At 41.6% G+C, this 23,612-nt stretch overlaps 1 protein-coding gene across 1 annotated transcript; it reads left to right on the top strand.

Annotated features, from left to right (window-relative positions):
• Window positions 1–191: 191 nt before the first annotated feature.
• Window positions 192–15,843, top strand: DDX3X (DEAD-box helicase 3, X-linked). The gene is made up of 17 exons (XM_017810875.1): window positions 192–227; window positions 476–533; window positions 1,484–1,534; window positions 6,635–6,758; window positions 7,948–8,088; window positions 8,172–8,271; window positions 8,830–8,965; window positions 9,366–9,451; window positions 10,030–10,128; window positions 10,204–10,364; window positions 10,531–10,675; window positions 10,785–10,929; window positions 11,240–11,421; window positions 11,513–11,630; window positions 11,995–12,151; window positions 12,867–12,994; window positions 13,312–15,843. The coding sequence occupies exons 1-17, from the start codon at window positions 192–194 to the stop codon at window positions 13,392–13,394; spliced, it is 1,950 nt and encodes a 649-aa protein (XP_017666364.1). The 3' UTR covers window positions 13,395–15,843.
• The last annotated feature ends 7,769 nt before the right edge of the window (window positions 15,844–23,612 follow it).

The raw sequence follows: 23,612 nt of genomic DNA, 5'->3' as shown, positions 1-23,612 counted from the left end.
CAAACATGGAGACTTGCAATCTCTTTGTAGTGTTATTGCACATAAAAGAATATAAGTCTCTGCAAGTACAGTGCCTGACTGAATTGGTATTATTTGGGCTGGAGTCCCTATAGAAAAAAAAATAGCCATTGATCTTAATCAGAATATGTTTGAGTAACCTGAAAGATTATTTAAAATGCCTGTTTAGCTGCATGGAGTGTGAAGCAGAAGTCCGTGGTAGTGATTTGGTGGGTGTAAGAACTCTTCTGGCCTTGTTGCCCTTGAGTGTGTGTTCCTTGGTGGATATGAAGACATTTAAAGATGATACAATGCGAGTACTAACTATCAGAAGATGTAACTGGCACTGTGTAAACAAATTTCTTTGCAGCCACAGTTTGTGGGAACACTGATTGCTTTTGATAAGCAAAAGGGTTTTTTTTGTATCTTAGCATAGATTTGTCATATAACGTCTTGATATTTGTTTTATTTCTTATAGTTTTCTGGTCTAGACTTGAATTCCTCAGACTCTCAGAGTGAAGGAAGCTCTACAAGCAGTAAGTACATGCAAATTCTCAAGCTTACAAACACACAGTTTTAGAAATAAGGGGTTTGTAGCTGTGAAAAACAAATTTTAAAGCAGAATTTACAGAGGCTGATGGGGGAAATTAGAAAGATTGCCAGTTAAGTGTACATTGGAAACACTGTGTGTTTCAGATAGGACCACTTCATTTAGCATGATACAGCATGTGTACATTTCTGAAATACTTGAGAGAACTTAGTGTTCCAGTTTAATCTCAGATTTTCAGTTGCCTCTAAACTGGGACTGCAGACTGTAGTTGTAATGTGGTGATCTGTCTACTCAAAACATCCAGGGGGAGTAGGAATGTTATCTCCACCGATCTTGATTCATTAAGTAGAAACTGATGTTAAAGGCTTAAGTGCTTAAAGAAGAGGGAGGGAGTCTTCCAGGAATTCACATTCAGCTTGTGCCTGGTACATTCTGATTCACTTTACTTAGCAGACAGATGCTTCTGGATTTAAATGAGGAATGCTATTCAGAGGCAATTAGGTGTGGCTTCTGGTTTGATCTGAGCTGAACTGATGGGGATGGTGGAATTTAAGGGGAAGGACTGTGAGTGCCAGTACTTAAATGTCACAGTGAAAATCTTCAGCTGTTCAAGTATCTGGAACCAGATTAAGCCTTAATGAGTTCTGGGAAGTTGGGCTTTGTAGACACTGTAACACCCATAGATGTGTGTGACTTGGTCAGAGAAATAGCAAGACATCTGTGCCTTAAAAGCAGCTGCTTAAGTGAATGTGCAGTAACTTGATCTTCAGCTCTGAGAGAATGATACCAAAGTGCTGTATTAAAGGACCCTTATTCAAAGATGCTGCAAGAGGCCTCAAGGCAGATATTTTTACTAAGCAAAAGCTGTTGTTGACTAGCATTTCAAAATGTGCTAACACCACAGTCCTGTAACACTGCCTTTCTTTTGTCCTTTAGAAGGCCGATACATTCCTCCTCACTTGCGGAACAGGGAAGCTTCAAAACAGGGTATGTATCAGAAATACAGTGGCAACACTTTTAACTGGTTCTTGGCCTTCTGAATCTGTAGGAACAGCCTGCACAGGCTCAGACAGTGCTACTGAAGGTGATTATACAGACTGCTTGACTGTCCTGTGCAGAACATGGCAACTTGATCTTCTGCTTTCAGTGTGCTGTTCTTGGTCCCTTCGCCAGATTATATTCTAAGCTCATGATAACTGACAAAATACTATTTATATCTCTTTAACAGTTAACCGTGAACCAAGATGGAGTGTCCCATCTTAACTTGATGAGCCATGTAATCTTGAGTGTCAGTCTGAATAGATTTTGTGCGTGCCAGTTCTTCTGCAAGTGACTGTGACTTGGAACTTGTAATCAGTTGTTTAATATGAACAAACAGCACAGTTTCACTTGGTAAATGGATCTTTTACACAAAGACATGTTGTCCTTGTTTAGCTTCCTGCAGTTTTGATGGAAGCCCCCAGGAGTACTTGCAGAAGGAAATGCAGGATGTTGAAAGCAATGCCAAGTACATGACCTATTTTGGTCACGTGTTTACACAGGGGTTTATACTGAGGAGCAGCCTTTTTATCTTCCACTTGAATCTCTAAACAGAACATGATACAGAAGAAAAATTCAATGGAAGGCTTCAGTGAAATAAATCCTGACCTCTCTGTGTAAGATACTAAGAGGGCAGGTGTTGCAGCATGTGTTGTCATCGTGTCTGGTGATACGAGAGAATATCTGTGGATATGAGAGAAACATTTCCTCTTAACACGTAATCAGATACTGGGATGAAGCAGCTAAAACACTTTCTGCAGTCCTACAACCTAAAGGATTGCTGTTTCATAGCATGGGAGGACTTGGAGCTTACCTGTTTCTAAAGCAGTGAACTTTCACAGATTCTTTTCAATACTGCAAGAGGACAACTTCCCTTAGGAGTGGGTGGGAGGGTAATACTGAAAAAACTGCTGACAAATCCCACAGTGCTTCTGAAGCTATGTTCCTTTAAATCAGACTAGATGAAAAATGCTCCATTCTAGTCTTACACCAATTGAAGAAACAGATCAGTCTGTTTTTGTCTTGCTTTTTTATGTGCCCAAGCTAGTGGGTTTTTTTGGTGTTTAGGGTTTTTTTTTTTACTATGTATAAGAAGCATGGCCTGAAGCATCAAATAATGGTACAGCCTTTTGCGAGAGCTGAATGTTTTGGGAAAAATAGAGAATGGTGGGCAACAAATTCAGTGCTCTTGAAGTTCCCAATCTCATTGACCTCAAATCCAACCAGTCTTTGAAGAAACTGACTGATAAAGCCCAGAGGAATGTGCAGTTTCTCAAAAGGAGGAAACAGCTTTAAGCTGGTTTGTGAATATTTGCTGTCATATAGATTTCTTTTCCTTATGTGGTGATTTGTACCAAACTCGAGTTTTGTGGATATTAGTTAATTTTGAGTTCCTGTCATGACCTGTTCTGAATAGGTCTGTCAGTGTCACTTCTTTTGTGGAAGACCAGAGTTCAGACACTGAATTGTATTGTGTGGTCATGGGGACCACATGAAGTCCCACTCTGGGGACTTCAGACTTCACCCTTGCAAAAATGTAAACAAGTCATGAGGCTTAAATTTGACGTGTGGCTTGTTGAGTTAATAAAAGTTTGGCTGCCAACTTTCCCTGGTAAACGATGAAAAATTGCCTTTAAACCTGGTTGAGTGCTGTATCACTGACCTCATGACAAGGTTCATGATTGCTGAATGGAAAAGCTACAGTTCCAGTTCAGGCCCCTATTGGAAGCAAAGAGAGCATCATAAGTTGGGGGTTGTAAAGCTGAGCTATTTTGTAGAGTGGGTTGAAGACTGTTACGCAGTTGTACTTTGATAAAAGTAATGTTTGCTTCTGTTATTTACACTAAATCAAGGACGGTTTTCTTAGGCTGCATCAAAACTGTTCTGTATTTTGGCTGCTCCTTGGAATTTTTAACAACAGATTTTTCAAAATGTAGACATTACAAGCCAGAGGCAAAAAACCACTTGTGTGATAGTGTTTGACTGTACAACAAACTCTTGATGCAGCCTTACAAGGGTAGTAACCTGATAAAATTTTTATTGATACAAAAGTTAAACTACTTTAATATTAGTGTTTGTAATACTGCTACTACAGCAGAACTGTATTTCAGTAATCCAGTACAGTTGTCTTGCTCACATACCACAACTGTACATATTTCTGCAAAAGTGTTAAATAACTACTACTGCGTTCAAAACTTCAAAAAAAAAAGTTTCTTTCCTGTATGGTGGTGTTTACACATGCTCTGGAAACAAAAGAGTGTGTGCACATGGGGTTCTCACTTTGCTCTGTAGCTAATGATGGGATCGTAACTCACAGGCACAATTGAAGTTGCACAATGGCCTTACTCACATTTAAATAGGAAGTTGCTTAAGGCAGTGGACTTAAAAAAATAGCTGTAGTTTGTGTTCAGGAAGAGCAGAACATCTTCGTGATTCCAGTAGGTATTGACAAGAAGTGCTTTCTTCAGCTGACTCCTTCCATTCACCTGCAGATCTGACCTGTTCTAACACTAATGTGTTGGCTTTGTAAATGGGGAACAAGGCAGTACAGAACTGCAGGAAATAACAGTCTGCATAAAAATAATGTCCTTAGGTTATGTAATGGTGTTTTTCAGCTGTTGAAACTCAATATGCAGGGCTGCCTGGTCTACAGTGTCTTGCTTCCATGAGCTCAACTTGATACTAGTAAAGCTTGTTGTCGTGTTATTTTTCTGTTAAACTTCCTGGAAGCTGCTCTTGGATATTTAAAGTCTAATCTGATCTATAGCAGATCAAAGAGTAGATGTTGGAACTCATCTTAAAGGTCTCATGCAAACTGAAGTATTTTATGACTCTGTTTCTCCCAGTTTCAAAAAACTGACGATTGGCCGCTGCACGTGAAAGCTTTTCAAGTCAGCTGGCAGTAACTTGTGTTAGAGTGTTAGGAAATAAGAATTAAAATGCTGGTTGAGGGAGAAGCATTGACAACTGTAACATTGTTCATAGGCGTAAGAACTACAAAATTGCTCTGAAAGTTGATGAACTTAGTGAATTCCAAACTTAACCCCTTTGGTGAGAACTATGTGCTGGATGGAATTATATGGGTTTTTACTTACAAAAGAAAAAAGCCTTGACATTTTAAGGAATTTTCTGATGATTCTGCATGGTCTTGTAATCATTCTCTTTGCTTTACAGTGATGTCTGTTACAGGCATTTACGTCTGATTTTTACGTCTTAGGGCATTTACGTCTGATTTTAGTTTGCCACGTGGTGTTCTAAATCCTGACTCTGTGTTCTGCCAGCCAGTTACTTAGAATTGACTGGTATGGCCTGGACCTCTTCTATGCTAATGGGAATCTAACAATCTAAAAGGTGAACTGGTAAAACAGGGAATATATATTTATTTGGTCTAAAAGTTGCTGCACTACCTTAAAGAAAACTATGACAAGGTACCAGCTTCAGAAATGGGTGCAGTAACAAGCTGGATGAGTAAGCTTACTTTGAAGGCTCTTTGGGGTATAAAATTTTCACTCCTTTTTGGAACTTTTGGCTCGGTAGATTATCTTTAGTACAGGGTCAGCCCAGTTTTTTCACTTTTGAGAAATTAGATATGTATATTGCTGAAGATGGCTCTGTCAGTTCCACTGCTGCTGGATCTCTTGGCAGGATGACATACCCTGACATACCCCAACATTTCTAGTGTGGTTTGAAAGTTACTACTAATAAAGGGATTCAGATGCCTTCTAAACTAAAATAACTTTCTTCAGTGTTTAAGAAGTGATTATGGTATTCCTGATGTTCTGTCAGTAGTCTCTCTGTGTGAAGTTAATAATAATGAATTATTTTTGCTGTCTGTTTCAGTTATCCAGACAAATTAATTACAGTTATCACACTTGTTTTTAAAAGTTCTGTTGTGACCAGTGCATTTCTGGATTCTGGGGAGTAGAACTTCTTGTTTTTAAAAAAAGTGGGGGGAAGAGAAATAAAACTCTAAATTTTCGAGAACATCTGAAAAAGTAGGGTAATTCTGGTAGCAGAGCTTTTTTTTCCAAGAGACTGGGGTCTAGAATAGCCCCTTTCTTTAGAATAATTTTGTTTTGTGGTTGCTTTTATTGTCTGATGAATAGGTCTTGACTGGTTTTGTGTTGTGGAGCTGGCAAAGCATGTGCACTTACAGGGGTGACATTATTTGTTTATCTGTTCCATTATTTCGCTTGCTCTCTGGTGGAATCCTGTAGCTGAGACTGGTTGGGTCACGTTTTCAGACTTGGGAAGGTTGGATCTCTGAAACAGAATTTGTAATTTTTTAGTCCAATATCAGAGTGGTGTTTAATGATTCCTGTTTCTACTGCCTCACAGCCCCTGGTAGCTGAATAAACGGGAGGCTTTTTACTTAATGGTGTTGGCAAACAGAAGTACTTTGTATTGTTTCTGTGAGTTAACATAACTAAGTAGGCACCTTCTGTGGGCAGGTGTAAAAATGCCGTGGAAAGGTCGAGGGTGGTTAATTTGTTGTGAAGAGCTCCATATGCCTTATTTACACATGGTGCTGTTACTTTGTTTTACTCTGTGTAGATCATATTGCTTTGTGTACTTACAGCGTGATAAAACATTGTAACTTCTGAGGTGTTTCTAATGCAGGGGTAATATCATTTGTTGATCTCCACTGGAGGCCTTGTTAACCTCCAAAAATTAGAGACATAGTCAAGAATTTCTGTTGCCTAGAGAATGTACATGAGGCTTGGCAAGACTTAGTGCCTTAATTTTTCTTCTGATACCCATCTTGCTGGAGTAGGCAAATTAATTACTAGTACTAAGGCATGTGCAAGTTTTTAAAAAAACAGACATACTTGTCCATGAGTGAAGGACTTTCAGCAAGTTCTAATGGGTGATGAGAAATGCTTAGTCCTTCGTTGAGTAAGTCTTAACATCCATACCCCATAACTTCCCTTTTTGAAGGACTTCATTCCTGTATAGAGCTTCCATTGAAGATGTCCTGGACAGAACTTGTATTTTCTCATAAAAGCCTGGTCTGTGTAATGTGTGGCTAAAATAATCTTTCCCTTGTAGGGTTTGACAGTGGTGGCTGGAGTTCCAGACGGGACAAGGATGCGTACAGCAGCTTCGGAGCACGGTCCGACCGCGACGCAAAGTCAAGCTTCTTTGACCGTGGAACTGGATCAAGAGGAGGAAGGCAAGTACTTCTGTGTCTGGGTGGTGCATAGGAAGTCTCTCAGTTCTAGTGCTGCACATGTAATCTTGGTGTCAAAATTAGAGTCTAGGTGTGAATAACACGATAAGGTAGGAGGAGCCTGGGAGGGGAGGCGAGAGGGAGAGAACCTTGCCTTTAAAGCTACATGATTTCAAAGATGGGCAACTTGCATGTGTTGAAAAATGTGCCCTGTAGTCTGCCACCAGCCACTCAGTGCAGCTGTAGAGACCGGCTGACTTCAGCATTTCACCAGAAAAGTTCCAGGTGGGTGGCTACTTCCAGAAGAGCTGTTGGGAGCACCACAAGGCAACATCAAAATGGATTTTAATTTTTTTAATTTTAATTTCAGTATTTTTTTCTTGTTTAAAAAGTGTAGTTAATAAAACTGGGTGAGACTCTTGCAGGTTCTCTGCCTTACTTGATCAGTCTTACACACATCATGCGTTGTATGCACAAGTGTGGTGAGAGTGACCTTTATCGACTAGTAAAGCTGACGTTAGTCCTGTATCCAGACTTTTCTCAAACATGGTTTACCAGGCCTAAAACTAAACAGTTGAGGTAAGGACTTCTTCCACCTTCTTTCCGAGTCAGTAATACAGGTGAGCTCCCTCTTTATGGAATAATTATGTGACGTATAATTGAGGTATTTGGTCACATGTGTGGTGGGGGAATAAAGGAACAAATTGCAGCACTTAAAGGTTTTGTCTGGACATGGGAGACCTGTGTAAAATGAGGTAGAGGAAGGGGTGGGGGGAGTTCGAAATAATGCTTCTCAGGAGGTTTAAGCAGAGCTTCCTGAAAAAGAAAATGTCAAGGACTGAGCAACTTGGCATTGCAGCTCTACTGGCAGATGACTGATTGTTTGCATTGTTACGCTTAACCAAATAAAACTGGTGATAACAAGGTTCACTGTGTTAAGCCTAACTGAGCCCTGAAGTCACAACAAACTCTCCTGTCTGGCGCAGAATAACATGACCTAGTCTGATGGCTGGGACTAATTTCTGTTCTTAGGTCAAGAAGCAAGCACAGATAGTGTGATGACTGAGTTGTTCCCCGGTGGTGTGTGTAATACACAAAGCATACGCTGCTGCATTGTTACAGCTTTGATTTTTGCATGTTGAAAAACCCCTGATGCCTGGGAATGGTGGCCTGATACTGTTGCTGTGTTTAGATATGAAGAGCGAGGCAGAGGGGGTGACTATGATCGGAGTGGCTTTGGAAGATTTGACCGCGGTGGGAACAGCCGCTGGTGTGACAAATCAGATGAAGATGACTGGTCAAAGCCTCTGCCCCCAAGTGAACGCCTGGAGCAGTAAGTAATGGAATAGCATAAATTCATGTGGCAGGGCCATTGCATAATTCTAGCAAGTAAAATGCTGTCTCCTCTGTTTTTAGGGAGCTCTTTTCAGGAAGCAATACTGGCATTAACTTTGAGAAATATGATGATATTCCTGTTGAAGCAACAGGCAGCAACTGTCCTCCACATATTGAGAGCGTAAGTTTTCTTAAAATCTCTTTTGTTACTGTATAATAGTGACTGTTTTGCACATGAAACTTGATGTCTTGCTGTCTGTAGTTTATGGAGGAAAGGAAACGCTGTCCTGCCTTCCTGCAGCTAAGCTGTTTTGCAGAGGAGGGTTGTGTATGATGAACTAAGTTGTGGGAGAAGCTGTGGAAGCTTTTTCAGTTAACACTTGCAGCTTACTTTGTGACTTGTCCTTAAACAGGGAACCTGTGAAGAAGTAGAAGTGCTTGGAGGTGCTGTTTTGCAAGCAACTGCTAAAGCATAGGCACTGTTTTGGGCTAAGCATAGTGTGCTGGTGTAGTCTGCCTTTCAAACTTGGCTAGCTTTTTAAGAATTGCTTAGAAGGCTGGACTAAGTATTTATGTAAGTCTCAGTAACCAGCTTTTGAGTATCTGTGAACTTCATAGGCAAGTTCTATAGGAAGAGCTGAAACAAAAGCTACCTTATAAATGATTTCTTAAATTGAAAAATATGTTACATGGTGACTGCAGGGAAGGATCCTGATTTTACTCATTTTAAATCTTACAGTTCAGTGATGTTGACATGGGAGAAATTATAATGGGAAACATCGAGCTCACACGCTACACCCGTCCTACCCCAGTCCAAAAACATGCAATACCTATTATTAAAGAGAAGAGAGACTTAATGGCCTGTGCTCAGACAGGTAAGTTGGTAGCTCCTTGCTGGTTAGTCTCAGTAGGAGTGGGGTCTTGTATTGCTGCAGCTAAGAGGTCTGTACAGTAGTACAGCCTCCTGTTCAGTGTACAGTGAAATACCTGCAGTGTTGGAAGCTTTAGAGTCTTGCATCTGCTTTAGATGTGACTTGACTGGGTTTATTGTGTTTGTCCTGAGAGAAATGTTCATGTCTTGAACCACATTCCCTTCAGGGTTTTTGCTGAGTGATAAGTCTTTTGTAGTTAACCTCTGCTGGCTGAGGGGTGCACTCCGGTGGTGTAGTTAGTATCCATATACTAGTGCAGGTATTACGGGTAATATGCTATTGATAAAGGATTTGTGCTCTATTTGACAGTAACTCCTAATAATACTGATTTGTATTCTGTTAGGGTCTGGGAAAACAGCTGCATTTCTTCTACCAATACTGAGCCAGATATATGCAGATGGTCCAGGTGATGCCTTGAGAGCGATGAAGGCAAGTATTCAAAATACCCAGTCCTGGAAAAGCTGTGACCAGTGTGTACTTTTGTTCTGTGTGCCGATGTTTGCTACTGAACACAAAAGGTGGTCTTAAATGTCATAATCACTGGAAATGATAGGCAAGCTTCTCAGCTTCTAGAAGAATTTAGGTCTTTCCCTTAAAAATTACAGGCTGTGGATTGCTTTTTTTCCTACCTAAAGAGTTGATATGCACAACTCTCAAGAAAATATTTTTTTTTTTGTCTTTGTTGTTGCATAAGCTTAAAAGACACTTCCTTTGCTTCAGGGTAGGAAGTAACAGGTTTTATTGCTATTGTTTCTCTGCTACTCAAGTTTGGGATCACAGTGCAGGTTGTGGATACCAGGATTGTGGAGCTGTTGCTGTACTGACCCACAGCTGTACCTTGGGTACTGTAGTAGGGCCATCTTCAGATGCAGTGCTTAAGTTGGCTCTCCACCATGCCTTTTCTTTCTTAAGGCAGACTTGGTGACCTGTCTTTAATATTGCCTGTAGTAGCTGTTTTCTTTCCCCCTGTGTTTGGGGTACTCATTCCAAGTATTTTTTTCCTTCAGGAGAACGGAAGGTATGGCCGCCGTAAGCAATATCCAATCTCACTGGTCTTGGCTCCCACTAGAGAACTGGCTGTGCAGATCTATGAGGAAGCCAGAAAGGTATATCTTGGAGCTTGTCATTAGAACATAGCTTAAGTAGAGTTTTCCTTGGAGCTAATTGACTTTGTTTTGTAGTTCGCATACCGCTCCAGAGTTCGCCCCTGTGTTGTGTACGGTGGTGCAGACATTGGTCAGCAGATCCGTGACTTGGAACGTGGCTGTCACTTGCTTGTAGCAACTCCAGGACGACTGGTTGATATGATGGAGAGGGGAAAGATTGGGCTGGATTTCTGCAAGTAAGTGTTGCTTGTCTGTAAGATGAATGACTTTAAGAAAGGTCTAGTTAAGGACCTTAAGTTGTAGCTTTTGGATTGTCTAGTTGAGGACTGGTGACCAGTACAGACACTAGACCACAGCTTACAGAAAAAAGTTCTGAAGAAGCTTTTTTTTATTGCTCTGTAGGTACCTAGTGCTTGATGAAGCTGACAGAATGCTTGACATGGGGTTTGAACCTCAAATTCGTCGAATTGTTGAACAAGACACTATGCCACCAAAGGGGGTTCGCCATACCATGATGTTCAGTGCTACTTTCCCCAAGGAAATCCAGGTACTGTACATGAGTTTACGTACTTCAAAAGCTTATAAGGCCAAACTGATTTCTACTCTGGAAGGGAGGCAGTGTACTGATTTGATTTTTGTTTCCTTCCCTTTTTTAGATGCTTGCTCGTGACTTCCTTGATGAATACATCTTCCTGGCTGTTGGCAGAGTAGGTTCTACATCTGAGAACATCACACAGAAAGTAGTGTGGGTGGAAGAGTCAGACAAACGATCATTTCTGCTTGACCTGCTAAATGCCACAGGTAAAGGCCAACTTCAGAAAAGCGAATAAGGCAGAATTCAGATTAGGCAAATCTAATCACTCAAGTAATAACTTCTATTGATTAGGTGAATGAAAGGATATTTCCTTAACAGCCAGTGAATGTATTACACCAGCTAAATGCCAGCATTGAGTTGACGTAAGCATGTCTTAGTAAAAAATGAGGAGGGACATCCTCAGTGACTTCACCTCAAAATAAGTGAGCAGAGAATTGAAACTGCCTGTTACCAGTTGGTGGAGCCAAGTATTTGTGCCCATTTTCTTCTGCTAACCTGTGCTTTAATTGTTGTTAGGCAAAGATTCCTTGACTCTGGTGTTCGTGGAAACTAAAAAGGGGGCAGATGCTCTTGAGGACTTCCTGTACCATGAAGGATATGCCTGTACAAGTATTCACGGAGACCGTTCCCAGAGAGACAGAGAGGAAGCGCTGCACCAGTTCCGCTCCGGCAAGAGCCCCATTCTTGTTGCCACAGCAGTAAGTGAAATGTACAAAACCTGAGCATGGAAGCCTATTAACTGGGCCTGTGGAATTTTACTAAGACTTTATTTAATCCTTTAACCACTAGGTAGCAGCAAGAGGACTGGATATCTCAAATGTAAAGCATGTCATAAACTTTGACTTGCCAAGCGACATTGAGGAGTATGTACATCGTATTGGTCGTACAGGCCGTGTAGGAAACCTTGGTAAGTATGACCTAGAATTTTCATAGCAGAGTTGACAGGTGTAATAACATTGGCTAAGTAGCAAATTTCCACTAACTTCATGAGAGAAGCCCATGTGCTGCTTTCTGTGAGCAAAAGCTGGTTTACTGCTGTCTAGCCAGTGTGGGAAGTAACCAGTACCTTTGGTGGTGTTCTTATTGTCATTAAAAGGCTCTCATGCCATGTGTAAAACTGGTGTCTTCTGTGTCTGTCAGTAAGCAGTCAGGGGTTTGTGAGTAGCTGTGGTGTTTTCAGGCTTGGCTGTAAGGAAGTGGAGTGTGGAATGGGTTTTAAGTGGTGCAGTGTACTTGCATTCTGTGTAGCTAAAACTGAATGTTCGCTTCAGGTCTTGCCACCTCATTCTTCAATGAGAGGAACATAAACATTACAAAGGACTTGCTTGATCTTCTTGTGGAGGCTAAGCAAGAAGTGCCATCTTGGCTGGAGAACATGGCTTATGAACAGCATCACAAAGGAGGAGGCAGCCGTGGGCGATCTAAGAGGTAACGGGCACGTCTCTGGCTAAAGGTGTCTGTCTGCTTGATCTATTGTGAAAGACAGCTCTGTGACTTGTTTTCAGTCTAAAAATACAGCTAGAGGAAGACAAACTAGTGCAGTATAAACTGAGTTAAGTGCCCGTGAAGGTGACAGCTCGATGTCTGTCTGGTTTTGTTCTATCATAAGTTAACCCATAAGACTTCTCTCTTAAGCAGGCAACCAGATACAGCTGAGGTAGAATGACGTTAGCAAAAATTCCTTTAGAACTTTGTGAAAGCACTTAAAAAACGTGTGCAGAGACATACCTTAAGCAGCTGTTTTGATGTTTAGGAGAAGGTGAAACAAAACAGGAAAGTCATGCTTTTCTACCATATGAGAGATGGTCATAAATGCATCACATAAACACTAAGATAGGGTTGGACATTCTGTGGCACAGAGATTGCATTGAATGAAACATTACTAGAACCCCACGAAGTAATTCTTAGTGTAACATGGCAAGTTCAACATGAGCCTGCTTGAACAGTAAATTTTCGTTTGCTGTCCTGAGTGCCCTTTTCCAGGTTAGCACTGGGGTGTGTATAAAGTGTGCTGAGCTCAACATTGGTACTGGCTGTTGGTAATCAGAGTTAAGAAACTGAGTACATGAGTCTCAATGTGTGCAGTGCTTAAAATGCCACTTGCTTCACTCAAGTGTGTGTGTGTGTGTGTTCCCCTCTGCAGCAGCCGATTCAGCGGAGGGTTTGGTGCCAGGGACTACCGAACGAGCAGCGGTTTTGGCAGCAGCAGCTCCAGCAGCAGCCGATCGACCAGCAGCCGCAGCGGGGGAAGTGGCAGCAGAGGGTTTGGAGGTAAGAGAAACTAGGCATGCAGTGTGGAGATCTAAAATGCTTGCTGGAGTAAAGCTGCTGGAAGTAATGTTTAAGTACAAGGTCATCTGGTGACTGTTATGCAAAGTCTCAGCATCATCCTTAGGTCTAGGCCAGTGCAAGTTACCTGACTGATCAGTTTGGTGCTACCTACCTTACCAGCATTTTAGTTTAATGTGCATTTGACAGTACTTCTGGGTGGGTTTCTTGGATAGACAGTAGATATCTGGGCTGTTTTCTTGTGAAGGTGCAAGTCTTCAGCAAGTTAATTAAGCATCACTTTCTCTTGCCTTTCATAGGTGGTGGTTATGGAGGCTTCTACAACAGTGATGGATATGGAGGAAACTATAACTCCCAGGGGGTGGACTGGTGGGGCAACTGATCTGCTTGCAGCAGATACTCCACCAAACAAGCTAATATGGAAACCACATGTAACTTAGCCAGACTATACCTTGTGTAGCTTCAAGAACTCGCAGTACATTACCAGCTGTGATTCTCCACTGAAATTTTTTTTAAGGGAGCTCAAGGTCACAAGATGGAAATAAAGGAACAAGTAGCCCTATCTTGAAGGTGGTTTTGAAGACTCTTATTGCTGTAGTCAGGATTAACTCCCCTCCCACCCATCCCCACCCAGAAACTGCATTTATGATTTTGTGACTGAGGATCATTTGTTTGTTAATGTACTGTGCCTTTAACTTTAGACAACTTTTATTTTGATGTCCTGTTGGCTCAGTAATGCTCAAGATATCAATTGTTTTGACAAAATAATAAAAATTACTGAACTTGGGCTAAAATCAAACCTTGGCACACAGGTGTGATACAACTTAAACAGGAATCACTGATTCATCCATAATATTACAAAGAAAAACTTATGCGGTAGCCTGCATTAGGGCTTTTGGTATCTGCAGATTTGAAAAATAAAACATCTTGAAGCATATCAATGCAATTAGTTTCTAATGTGGCAAAACTGTACTAAGTTAAAGTTCTGATTTGCTCACTCTATCCTGGATAGGTACTTAGAACCTGATAGCCTTTAATAAGCCATTCCAGTCATGATGAGATGATGTATGGATACATGCATACATTAAAAGCACTGTTTTTGAAGTTAATGCAAGTAAATACAGCAATTCCTTTTTCAATATTTAGGCAGATCATTAATGTGAGCTAGCCAAATGTGGGCAGAACATTACAGGGAACGTTTAAAGGTCTGATAACTTGAAATAGTTTTTAGGAGAATTCATCTATTTAGACTTTTTAAAAATGCCTGCCATAGGAAATTGAAATGGTAGAATGGCTGACCATGGCAGTGATTGGTCCTCCTTAAGGACCTGACTGAATTTTTGGTCTAATAACGCATGCTAGTGTTGATGTTTTTTGGTCAAGAGGGTATGAACAGGAAGAATTATGCAGCAGGCTTTATTTTAATGCAGATTCACATTACTCTGTTCAAGCTGCGTGGAGATGTTAAACTGGCTTACTGTAGACTTTGTAAAATGGCTCCAGAAGAGTAACAAACAAACCTGAGATCACAGAGGTTGGAAATGTACATAAACTGCACAAGGTTTCAATTCTGCTATTAAAGTGCAGTTTTAGTCAGTTTTAGTTGCATAGGTTTCCATTGTATTTATAGTCTGTTTATGCTAAATCTGGCCAAAGATAAGTATTGTCCACCAGAAAAATGCCTCTGCCACTTGGAATTTCTGTGCTAACTTTGCGGCCAGAGCATTTAACAACTAATCTACAGTGGCATAGGAAAATGGCAAAAATCTCCTAAAGTGCAATAGATTTTTTCAAGTGTATTGTGCCTTGTTCTAAAACTTTTATTAAGTAGGTGCACTTGACAGTATTGAGGTCATTTGTTATGGTGCTATTTCAAGTCTAGGTTTAGGCCCTTGTACATTTTGCCCATAACTTTTTACAAAATACTTCTTTTATTGCACATTCAGAGAATTTTATATATGTCTTGTGTGCGTGTCCTTAACTTCCAATCTTATTTTGTCTCTTGGAGATTGAACGCAGCTTGTTTAAGGAGAAGGAAATAGATTCTAAAACTTATTTGGGACCACGGGAATGATAGCTGGGAAGAAAACTATTTGCACACGACAGATTTCTAGATACTTTTTGCTGCTAGTTTTGTGTAATATTTATTGAACATTTTTGACAAATATTTATTTTTGTAAGCCTAAAAGTGATTCTTTGAAAGTTTAAAGAAACTTGACCAAAAGACAGTACAAAAACACTGGCACTTGAATGTTGAATGTCACCGTATGCGTGAAATTATATATTTCGGGGTAGTGTGAGCTTTTAATGTTTAAGTCATATTAAACTCTTAAGTCAAATTAAGCAGACCCGGCATTGGCAGTATAGCCATAACTTTCTGATAGTAAAACAAAAATTGGCAACTTAAAATTAAACATGCCAAGGTTTTGATACACTTGTCTTAAGATATTTATGAAACACTTCTAAACACTGATGTGAAGTGTCCAGATTCTCAGATGTTTGTTGCGTGAGTTTTGTTTAGTTGTGTGTTTTTTTTTTCAGTGAATGTCTGGCACATTGCAATCCTCAAACATGTGGTTATCTTTGTTGTATTGGCATAATCAGTGACTTGTGCATTTTAGCAAGTTTTATCAGCCAGCAATATTTTCAGTTCAGATACAAGGATTCAAAACAATATGCAAGAATGGATTTAAACTTGCTGAATGTGAAAATTGAACTTCAAGTCACTGTAGGTTTAGAATTGCTTATTGTATTAGTTTAGATGCTAGCACTGCATGTGCTGTGCATATTCTTGATTTTATTAAAATAAAAAAGTTGAACTGCACAGTCTACTCATTTGTGAAGCGTCACTCCTGGTTTATGAGATCTGTAGCCCCAGCAGTCCCATTCCCGTGCAGCTCTGGAAGCAGGTGACTCTAGTGTGGTGCACGTCAGCGTGGTGGCAGATGGCAGCTCAGGGTTGGAGCTGAAATACCAGCCCAAAATAACCTGGGTCCCGCAGTGCTGGGTGGTTGTGTGAGTTGAGGTGCCAGCAGAGCAGAGGTGGGACAGACAAGGAGACAACCTCCCGTTTTTTCCTACCGAGTTCGGCTGTAACAACTTAAAATCTCTGTGACCTCACACTCAGGCTTGATCCCTCAGCTGTTCAAGGTTAAGGACTTCATCTCACAGTTGTCCCTCTGAGTTGCACACAGGTGCCCTGTGGTAGTAGTAGGGAGCTGTAATTTTTGATGTCATTCCTGTTCATTGTTGCTAGGTGTTGAAAAGCTGGAATGAGGTTAAGTATTGGAATATCCAAGGGAATACAGTGGAAGGAATAAACTCAGATGTTTCCAGTAGCTTTGAAGTGAGACAAATCTTCATTTGGGTGAAAGTGATTTAGAAAGAACATGGGTTTCAAGTTAGGTGCTGAAATGGCTGTAGAAACTGGTGATTTCCTGGTAAGTAAGGGAGAGGTGGTGGAAAAAGTGATGCCTGGGAACTCTGATCCACAAAAGTGTGATACAGATGCGTGGTATGGGCTGAGGACTGGTAAAGGTGCAATCCTCCATCCGTATAGTGCACATCTCCCTCCCTATTTGGCTCACCACCAACCAGTACTGTGTAGGGGCTTTGAAGAACAGTGGCGGGGAGGGGATGACTGTGATTCCCAGGAACAGCTTGCTGGAGCATCTACTTTGAGCACACTGACTGTGGACCACACTAAATTTACCTGCTTTAGACTTGCATTAATTATCAACCTCATCATGCAGGGCTTTGTGTCGTCATGCTCTGTCCCTGGATGTGTGACATGCACTTAAGTTTTCCCTCCCCCGTATATCACCTTTAAATTGGCAGAAATGCTCGAACCACAGTTAGGAGATACACTGAGGGAAGTGTTGTACGCTGTGGCCCAGGGCATCTGGAACTCCAGCTTTGAGTGGAAAGCTTTGCATGTGGTGCTTTAGCTTGAGGTTTGTTCCTGGCAAAGTGCAAGTGTGGCAGGGCAGTCATGGAGCAGCCAAAATCCACTGGAGCACAGAGCTGGGATTGTAAAGGTAGTGGAATGGTAAATGTAAAGCAGTGCTGGGTGCAAAGTGAGTGGAAATCAAAGGAGGAAGTCTGGTCTTCATGTGTGGCAGAAATGCTCATGAAGGTTATCCTTCATGGAGACTGGAGGAAACAATTTACCTCTGGAGGTATGAGATGGAAGCTACTGGTGGAAATGGCAGGGATGAGGAGCCTTAGGACACCAAAAGTGCTGGGATAAGAGAAGCCAGAGTGTGTTCCCATAGAGGTGGGAGTCTGTATGGCAGTAGTTTTTGGCATACTGGGCAACATTATTTTCCCCACAGTAAATGAGAAAAGATTTGGGAAAGGGTGGAGAAAACATCCTAAACTGTAAAGTGAAGAAAAGGGCTGTGAGGTTAAATGATGAAAATGATTAATGATTTGTCTTTGACTAAAGCTGCATTGTATGAGGCCTTCAAAATGTGCTTAGTCAGTCCTTAGGCAGTAGATGTTTGCATATGCCAACAGTGGCAGGAGGTTATGGTAAAAAGGCTGTAGTAAAATCCACTCCTGGTTCTGCCAGTGGGGTGACTGTGACCTGCACAGATAAGCAGTAGTCTTGAAACAGCATCTGTTTGATTGTGGTGAGGGGGTGGGAGGGACTTGGATTAATGTCCTGGTGTGGATTTCATTGCAGTTCAGAGAGCAGTGGGGTTACCAGGGAGGTTGGGTTACTGCTCTGTTGGGTGCAAACATGAAATCTGGGCAAGGATTGAGTACAGGAAAGGCGAGTTGCACAATCAGGGTGCTCCTTAGGCTGTGGCAGGCACAAGTTGCCCTGTAAACCTCATTAAAGCTGTGTGTCTGTAGCCTTCTGAGTTTGTGAATCCTCATCAACAGTGTTTGCTGTTGCTCATATTGATCAATGTGTTCATGAAAACAGCCTGCAGTTAGTTATTACAATCTGCATTGATTACAAATCCTGTTAGCTGCCAGTCCTAGCTGGAGGGGAACAAGGAGTCTGTAGTTTCACTCCTGCTGTGTCCTCCCAGTTTGTGAGTGGATCATTTTTTACGGGAAGAAGATTGCCAAGGCTGTCAAGGTGACACAAAGTGCAGCATCGAAACTATCTCGGTTGCTACTTTGTGTCAGAAAGCAGCAGTACAGATCCTGTCTGTGTTTCTGCCAGCCTCCCAGTTGGATGGTTCATTGAATCATTGGATTGTGCATAGCACTGCTCGTATGTAGCACTCCTGTAAGTAAAGTAGTCTGTGTGATTATCCCATGTTCACAGAAAGATGACTCTTACCAAGCTGAAATAACCTGCTGGTGGTTAATGAGGCACGGCGGGATCAGAGCCAAGACTAGGGAAAAGCTTAAGTTGTGGGAGGGCCTTTGTTCACTTGTTGATCTACCACGATGTGGTTCTCTACTGCTGCCCTTAGTTCTTTCTTGGTGTTACTTAGGGAAGATGTGGAAAGGCTGTTGGTGCTATGGTTCTCTCAAGTCTGCCTGTCCATTTAGGATAAGGGTGGAAGGAAATTCTGGTGTATGTTTAGTTATTAGGGGCATTGCATCTCTGCAGAGTTTTTGGAAGCAATTGAAATTCCACTCTAAATTTTGCATCTTACCCAGAGTAGGTTTGCTCTTTGTCCTGACACTTCAGGGGAAATTCACCATGCACATCTGATTTTTTTAGCAAAAAAAATATCGCTGCTAAAGGAATTGCATTGTTCAAATAGATGTTCAGTATGTTCAGAGCAGAGATTACAGAGTGCTGAATCTGATTAATGATCTGTACAGGTTTCAGTACAGCGACAGCATCAAATTACATATTTGGTGTGATGAAAGCTTTATTCCCTCTGGTGTTTTATGCAAAGCAGATTTCTCAGATGAAGTGTTCATCATCAAGGGTCATCCTCTGACAGGCCAGGACTACAGGCTTTGCAGGGAAGGCTGGAGTACAGTCTGGAGCAAAAGGATAGAAATCTGTTGTCATTATGTACTTAGACATTCAGTGCAGAAAATGAAACTATTGCTTCAAGGAGGGACCTGATTACCAGAGTTTTTTCGATAGCTAAAGAGTTTATCTAATCTCCTTCAGTTGATGACTCATTGGAAAAGAAGCACTAGTGATAAATTTGAAAAGGAAACAGAATAAAAGGTTAGGCAAAGAGAGGAGATGTGTTCCCAGCAGTGCTGCTGATCCGGGTTACCTGGGGTCAGTCACATCGTCATGCTGCAACTGTTCTCTTTGTCTCTTGTTCATCCTGTCAGTTTAAAGACACCAACTTTTTCAGTCAGTGATTGTAGCACCACATCTGGGTTCTACTTGAAACTGTAATTTGCAGGTAGATTCAGCTTAAAAAAATCACATCCCAATAAGAGCATGGGACACTTCAGCATATTCCTTGATCATTCTACCATAACAAGAGAGATAAATGAGATTTCTGATAGCATTTCTCAAATATTTACCCTTGTTCTTTCTAACCCAACTTCCATTGTTTACTTTTCTATATTTTTGGTAAACATTTGTTTCTTCTTGCAGTCAAAACAAACATTGCTTCTGATGGTACTGGAGATCTCAGAGGCTCGTTTGATTGAAAACGTGTCTGGTGAAGCAAGGGAAACAAACACTTCGGGCTATTTACAAAGAAGGAACAGCCAGAAATTGAGTAGACCAGGAATCTTAATTGAAGCTGTTTGTTAAATACCACTTATGTGCTGAGCTGAGTCAGAGATTAGATTCAGGTTAGAGGAAGTGTTCTCTGAAGAAATGTAAAACTACTTGAGAGCTGAGAACTGGCTTATGGAAACAAGAGTACCACATTGTTGATCTTTTCCAGCTCTCTCCATCTATGTATGAAGGAGGTGTGCTCGGGACTCTCTGGGTGAAAAGACTGTGTCCTGAATTATGTTATTTAAGTTTTGTGGGTCTACAAATACTGTGGTATCATGTACTTGAAAGCTTGCCTGATTTTTTCAACTATATCAGTGGGTTCAAAAAAGGATACATCCTCTCACTGCTCCTTAAAAGCCTGGAGAATCTGATAATTAGACCACTGTTGAATCACAATGGGCTTTATGAAAAAAAACAACTCCCACAGGGACTCAAGTACTTGGCTGTTTTATGTGGATAAATTAAAATTATGGGCTCGTTGCAACCACTAGTGCTTCTGCAGGACTTTTCACGAGCAAATCTCAGCATATTTTAGAAGGAGTCAGCCTTGCCAGGAAATGGAGACACAGCAGTCGAGCAAGAGGCCAGTGGCCGAGTTAGAACTGAAGCCCAGCTCTCCTCTGGGTGAGTGACCCCATGTTGCTCTTGCAGTGCAAACATCCGCTTTCTCCCACGATAACTGGGGAGCTGGGAGTGGTGTGAGGGACTCCAGCTTAGCATGGGAACCAACACTCACACTGCAGCCACTGCACTTGCCCTGGAACTCTGTACTCTTCAGTAGTAACTCCCTGGGAATCAGAGTTCCCCGTGCAAGATGAGTCTTGTGGTGGTCAGCAGGATTTTGGGAGGTTTTCTGCTACTGTTGGTTGGTCTTCAGTTTAGCACCAGTGATGCACCCTTGCTTGCCTTGCAGGAAAACTCAGGTGTTCTTGAAGGAGTTAATCATGACTTTGAAGTACACTCAACAGGAACCACTCATGGACTGGGGGCAGGTTTCAGTGCTGTGGGACACAACAGCATTCCCAAAAGTAATAGCAAGTAGAGCTGAACCCTGCTGAATTTTCTGGCATGGGATTATGAATGTCTTAACAAGATGGAAGCATCAGGACATCTCTGGGTCCCTGTTGATGTCTGCTTGAGCAAGTGTGCTCAAAGAGTAACACATCACCAGTCACTTTTCTGGGGCTTTTATTAACTCAGTGGAGAGTCACTCTAGGATGCACCAGAGGTCATATCATGCTTTTTAGTTTGGATACCGGAATCTTGCTCCCATGTAAGGAAAGGATCATACACCTTTGACCAATGCTTTTAATACTTCAGGTACAGCTTTTGATTTACAAGTCTGATCTTTCTTAATTCAAGCCCACATGGACAGGCTGTAGACACCACATACAGGTTTACCCCTACCTCAGTTTCAGTTCAGCTGATGGCATTGGATTGGAGGTAGAAGTTGCAGCAACGGAAACCTTTCAGAGCAGGTTAGGTTAAGAATCAAGAATTACGTGAATTAATTATAGATTAAGCTTAGGGACGAGGAATGTGTTTCCACATGGATGGTTCAGTTGGAACACAGATTTTTTTTGTGCTGCAGTTTCCTAGTTACTGTGGCTGTTGAGTAGTTTTCCTTTTGTAGTCACCAGGTGGTCTGTGATTGAAGAGATTAATTCTGTGCTAGGTTTTATGTCTGTCAGTGTGTAGGCAGGGTGCTAAATTGCCAGCCATGGAGCTGGGGACTGCCAGCCATTTATTGCCACGTGTTTGTGCTGTTTGTCCCACTGGCTTAAAACCACTTTGTACTCCTTCTGTCTTCCCTGACTCTACTAAGCCCAGGAACCCTATACCTTCCTCTGAGTCCCAAAGATCTGCCCTCATCCTTCTGAAACAGACAACCCTTCCTTTTTTCCCCAAACTTTTTGGCCACCATCTGCTACCTCAACTTCGTCTGGGTAATTTCAGAGATCCCCTGCATTCTCAAAAGTCAGAAGCCTCCTACTGTTGTTTCCCTTGTTGTTCCTGCTCCTGGAGGCCTATTTCTCCTATTTCTACTGTACAATATTTTGTCTTGAGTGTGAAGGTCTCCTTTTAGGTGCAGGTGTGATTACAGCTGCAGTGCCCTTCAGGATGGGAAATCCATGCCTCCAGAGGAAGAGTTTGCAAGGCTACTCAAGCAGGACCTCATAAGTAATAGGTCCTGTCTGAGCTGCAGGAAGATGGCTGTGCAAGGCTTTTCTCAGCAGAATTGTTACTGTAGGTTATTTAAACGTAGCTCTCCTGGGTCATTGAATTCTGTCAATCCAGAGCAGTAGCTGGCAGAACTGGTAAATGGTTATGGCTGTCAAATTTGCATGTAGTCCTCAAAAAATGCTTTATAAAATGCTCAGTATCTGAATTCTCATCAGTTCAGGAGAAAATACAGCTTTATATTGAGAAGGTTTTTGGTTTTTACTATTATTTTGTCAATAGCATAAAAATAACCAGAATGCAGCGATTGATAAAGCACCAAAATGAGGAAGAAGCTAATATATATTTACATATAAGAGCATGTTGTATTATTAAAATTAGACCTGGATGAGATGTTTTTCCTTTTCCCTGGAATCTTTCATCTTTAAAATTAAAATCTTTCCTCCCTACTGATACAGATCAAAATAGCAGTGTCTTTGATGTAACATAAAGTCTTGGTTGTTTGATATTTCAGGCTATTTGTTATGTTGCTTCCTTTATTAAAAATTGCAGTAAAATGGCTTTAGTTTCTAAATCCAATTCTCAAAATACACTTTTTTAAAGAATTGACATTTTGATGATTCTGAACCACTTTGCACAATGGCCCAACCTTACAAATGTTTTTTTAAGTATCAGCATTTTCTAACAGCCACAGAACAATTTTGTTGCAGAGGTCCTGTCTGACTCTGTAGTCATTTCTTCTCAATGTGTGGCACTATTTTCTTTGTCACAGTGGAACTCAACATCTGTTCTGCCTGTCACCAGTTCAGCCTTGGGTGCTGTAGGTTCAGGGCTCGTGTGTGGGTGCACCCTGACAATAAAAAACCTTGGAATGAGCTGCTTCCCTCCAGCGAGCAGCAGGGGCGGCTGTTCTGCTTGTTATTCACTGTATTATTTTGTATGTTCATTTTACAAAGGTACCAACAATTTACAAAAGTACAGCCTCAGCCTGTGTGTTCAGTGTGTGGATTGTAGAATACATCTGATTTACAGCCCCATCCTGCTCTCAGAAATGTTGTAGAGAAAATGTCTGTTGGATTTTTGAGAGCAAAAGTGGACCTTTCATGCACCTGGTTAATTTGTCTCCTTTTGTGAACTGTGCAGGGCTGGTTTTGCTGAGGCCAACACTTGTGGTGCATCGTTTTGTTTAATGCTCTTATAAAGCGCTTTTCCAAGCTCAGAAGAGACAGCTGAGCCAGTAGTTCCAAAGCATCCTGGTTCTTGGCTTACCTTCACTGCTGTTTTCTTGAAAGGAAAGTTTCCTGCTAATTGGGAGGAAGGTGAGGCACTGGCACAGGTTGCCCAGGGAAGCTGTGGATGACCCATCCCTGGAAGTGTCAAGGCCATTGGTTGGGGCTCTGAGCAACCTGGTCTAGGGGAAAGTGCCCCTGCCTGTGGCAGGGGGGTGGAACTGGATGATCTTTAAGACCCCTTCCAACCCAAACCATTCTGTGATTCTTTGATGTTCAGCAGCTCTCACCACTTCTGATTTGGTGTTCCTGGTGGGCAGATGGAGATGGTCTTTTCCTTGCTGCTTCATGAGGCTTAGTTGAAGGTCTTTCTCAAGCCTTGGAGGCAGCAGGTGGTCACAGTGGTTCTTGCTGCTGTAAATGAGGCTTGTAGGGAGTCCCCCCCAGCTGGGGAAAAGGCAGCTCAGCCTTGCTGCAGTAAATCTCTGGCACAGGCTTTGCCCTTCAATGTCAAAATCAA

Source organism: Lepidothrix coronata, unplaced genomic scaffold (assembly GCF_001604755.1).
Source record: "Lepidothrix coronata isolate B3197 unplaced genomic scaffold, Lepidothrix_coronata-1.0 Scaffold30, whole genome shotgun sequence".
NCBI classification, from domain to species: domain Eukaryota; kingdom Metazoa; phylum Chordata; class Aves; order Passeriformes; family Pipridae; genus Lepidothrix; species Lepidothrix coronata.
This window is presented reverse-complemented; position numbering and strand designations above follow the sequence as displayed.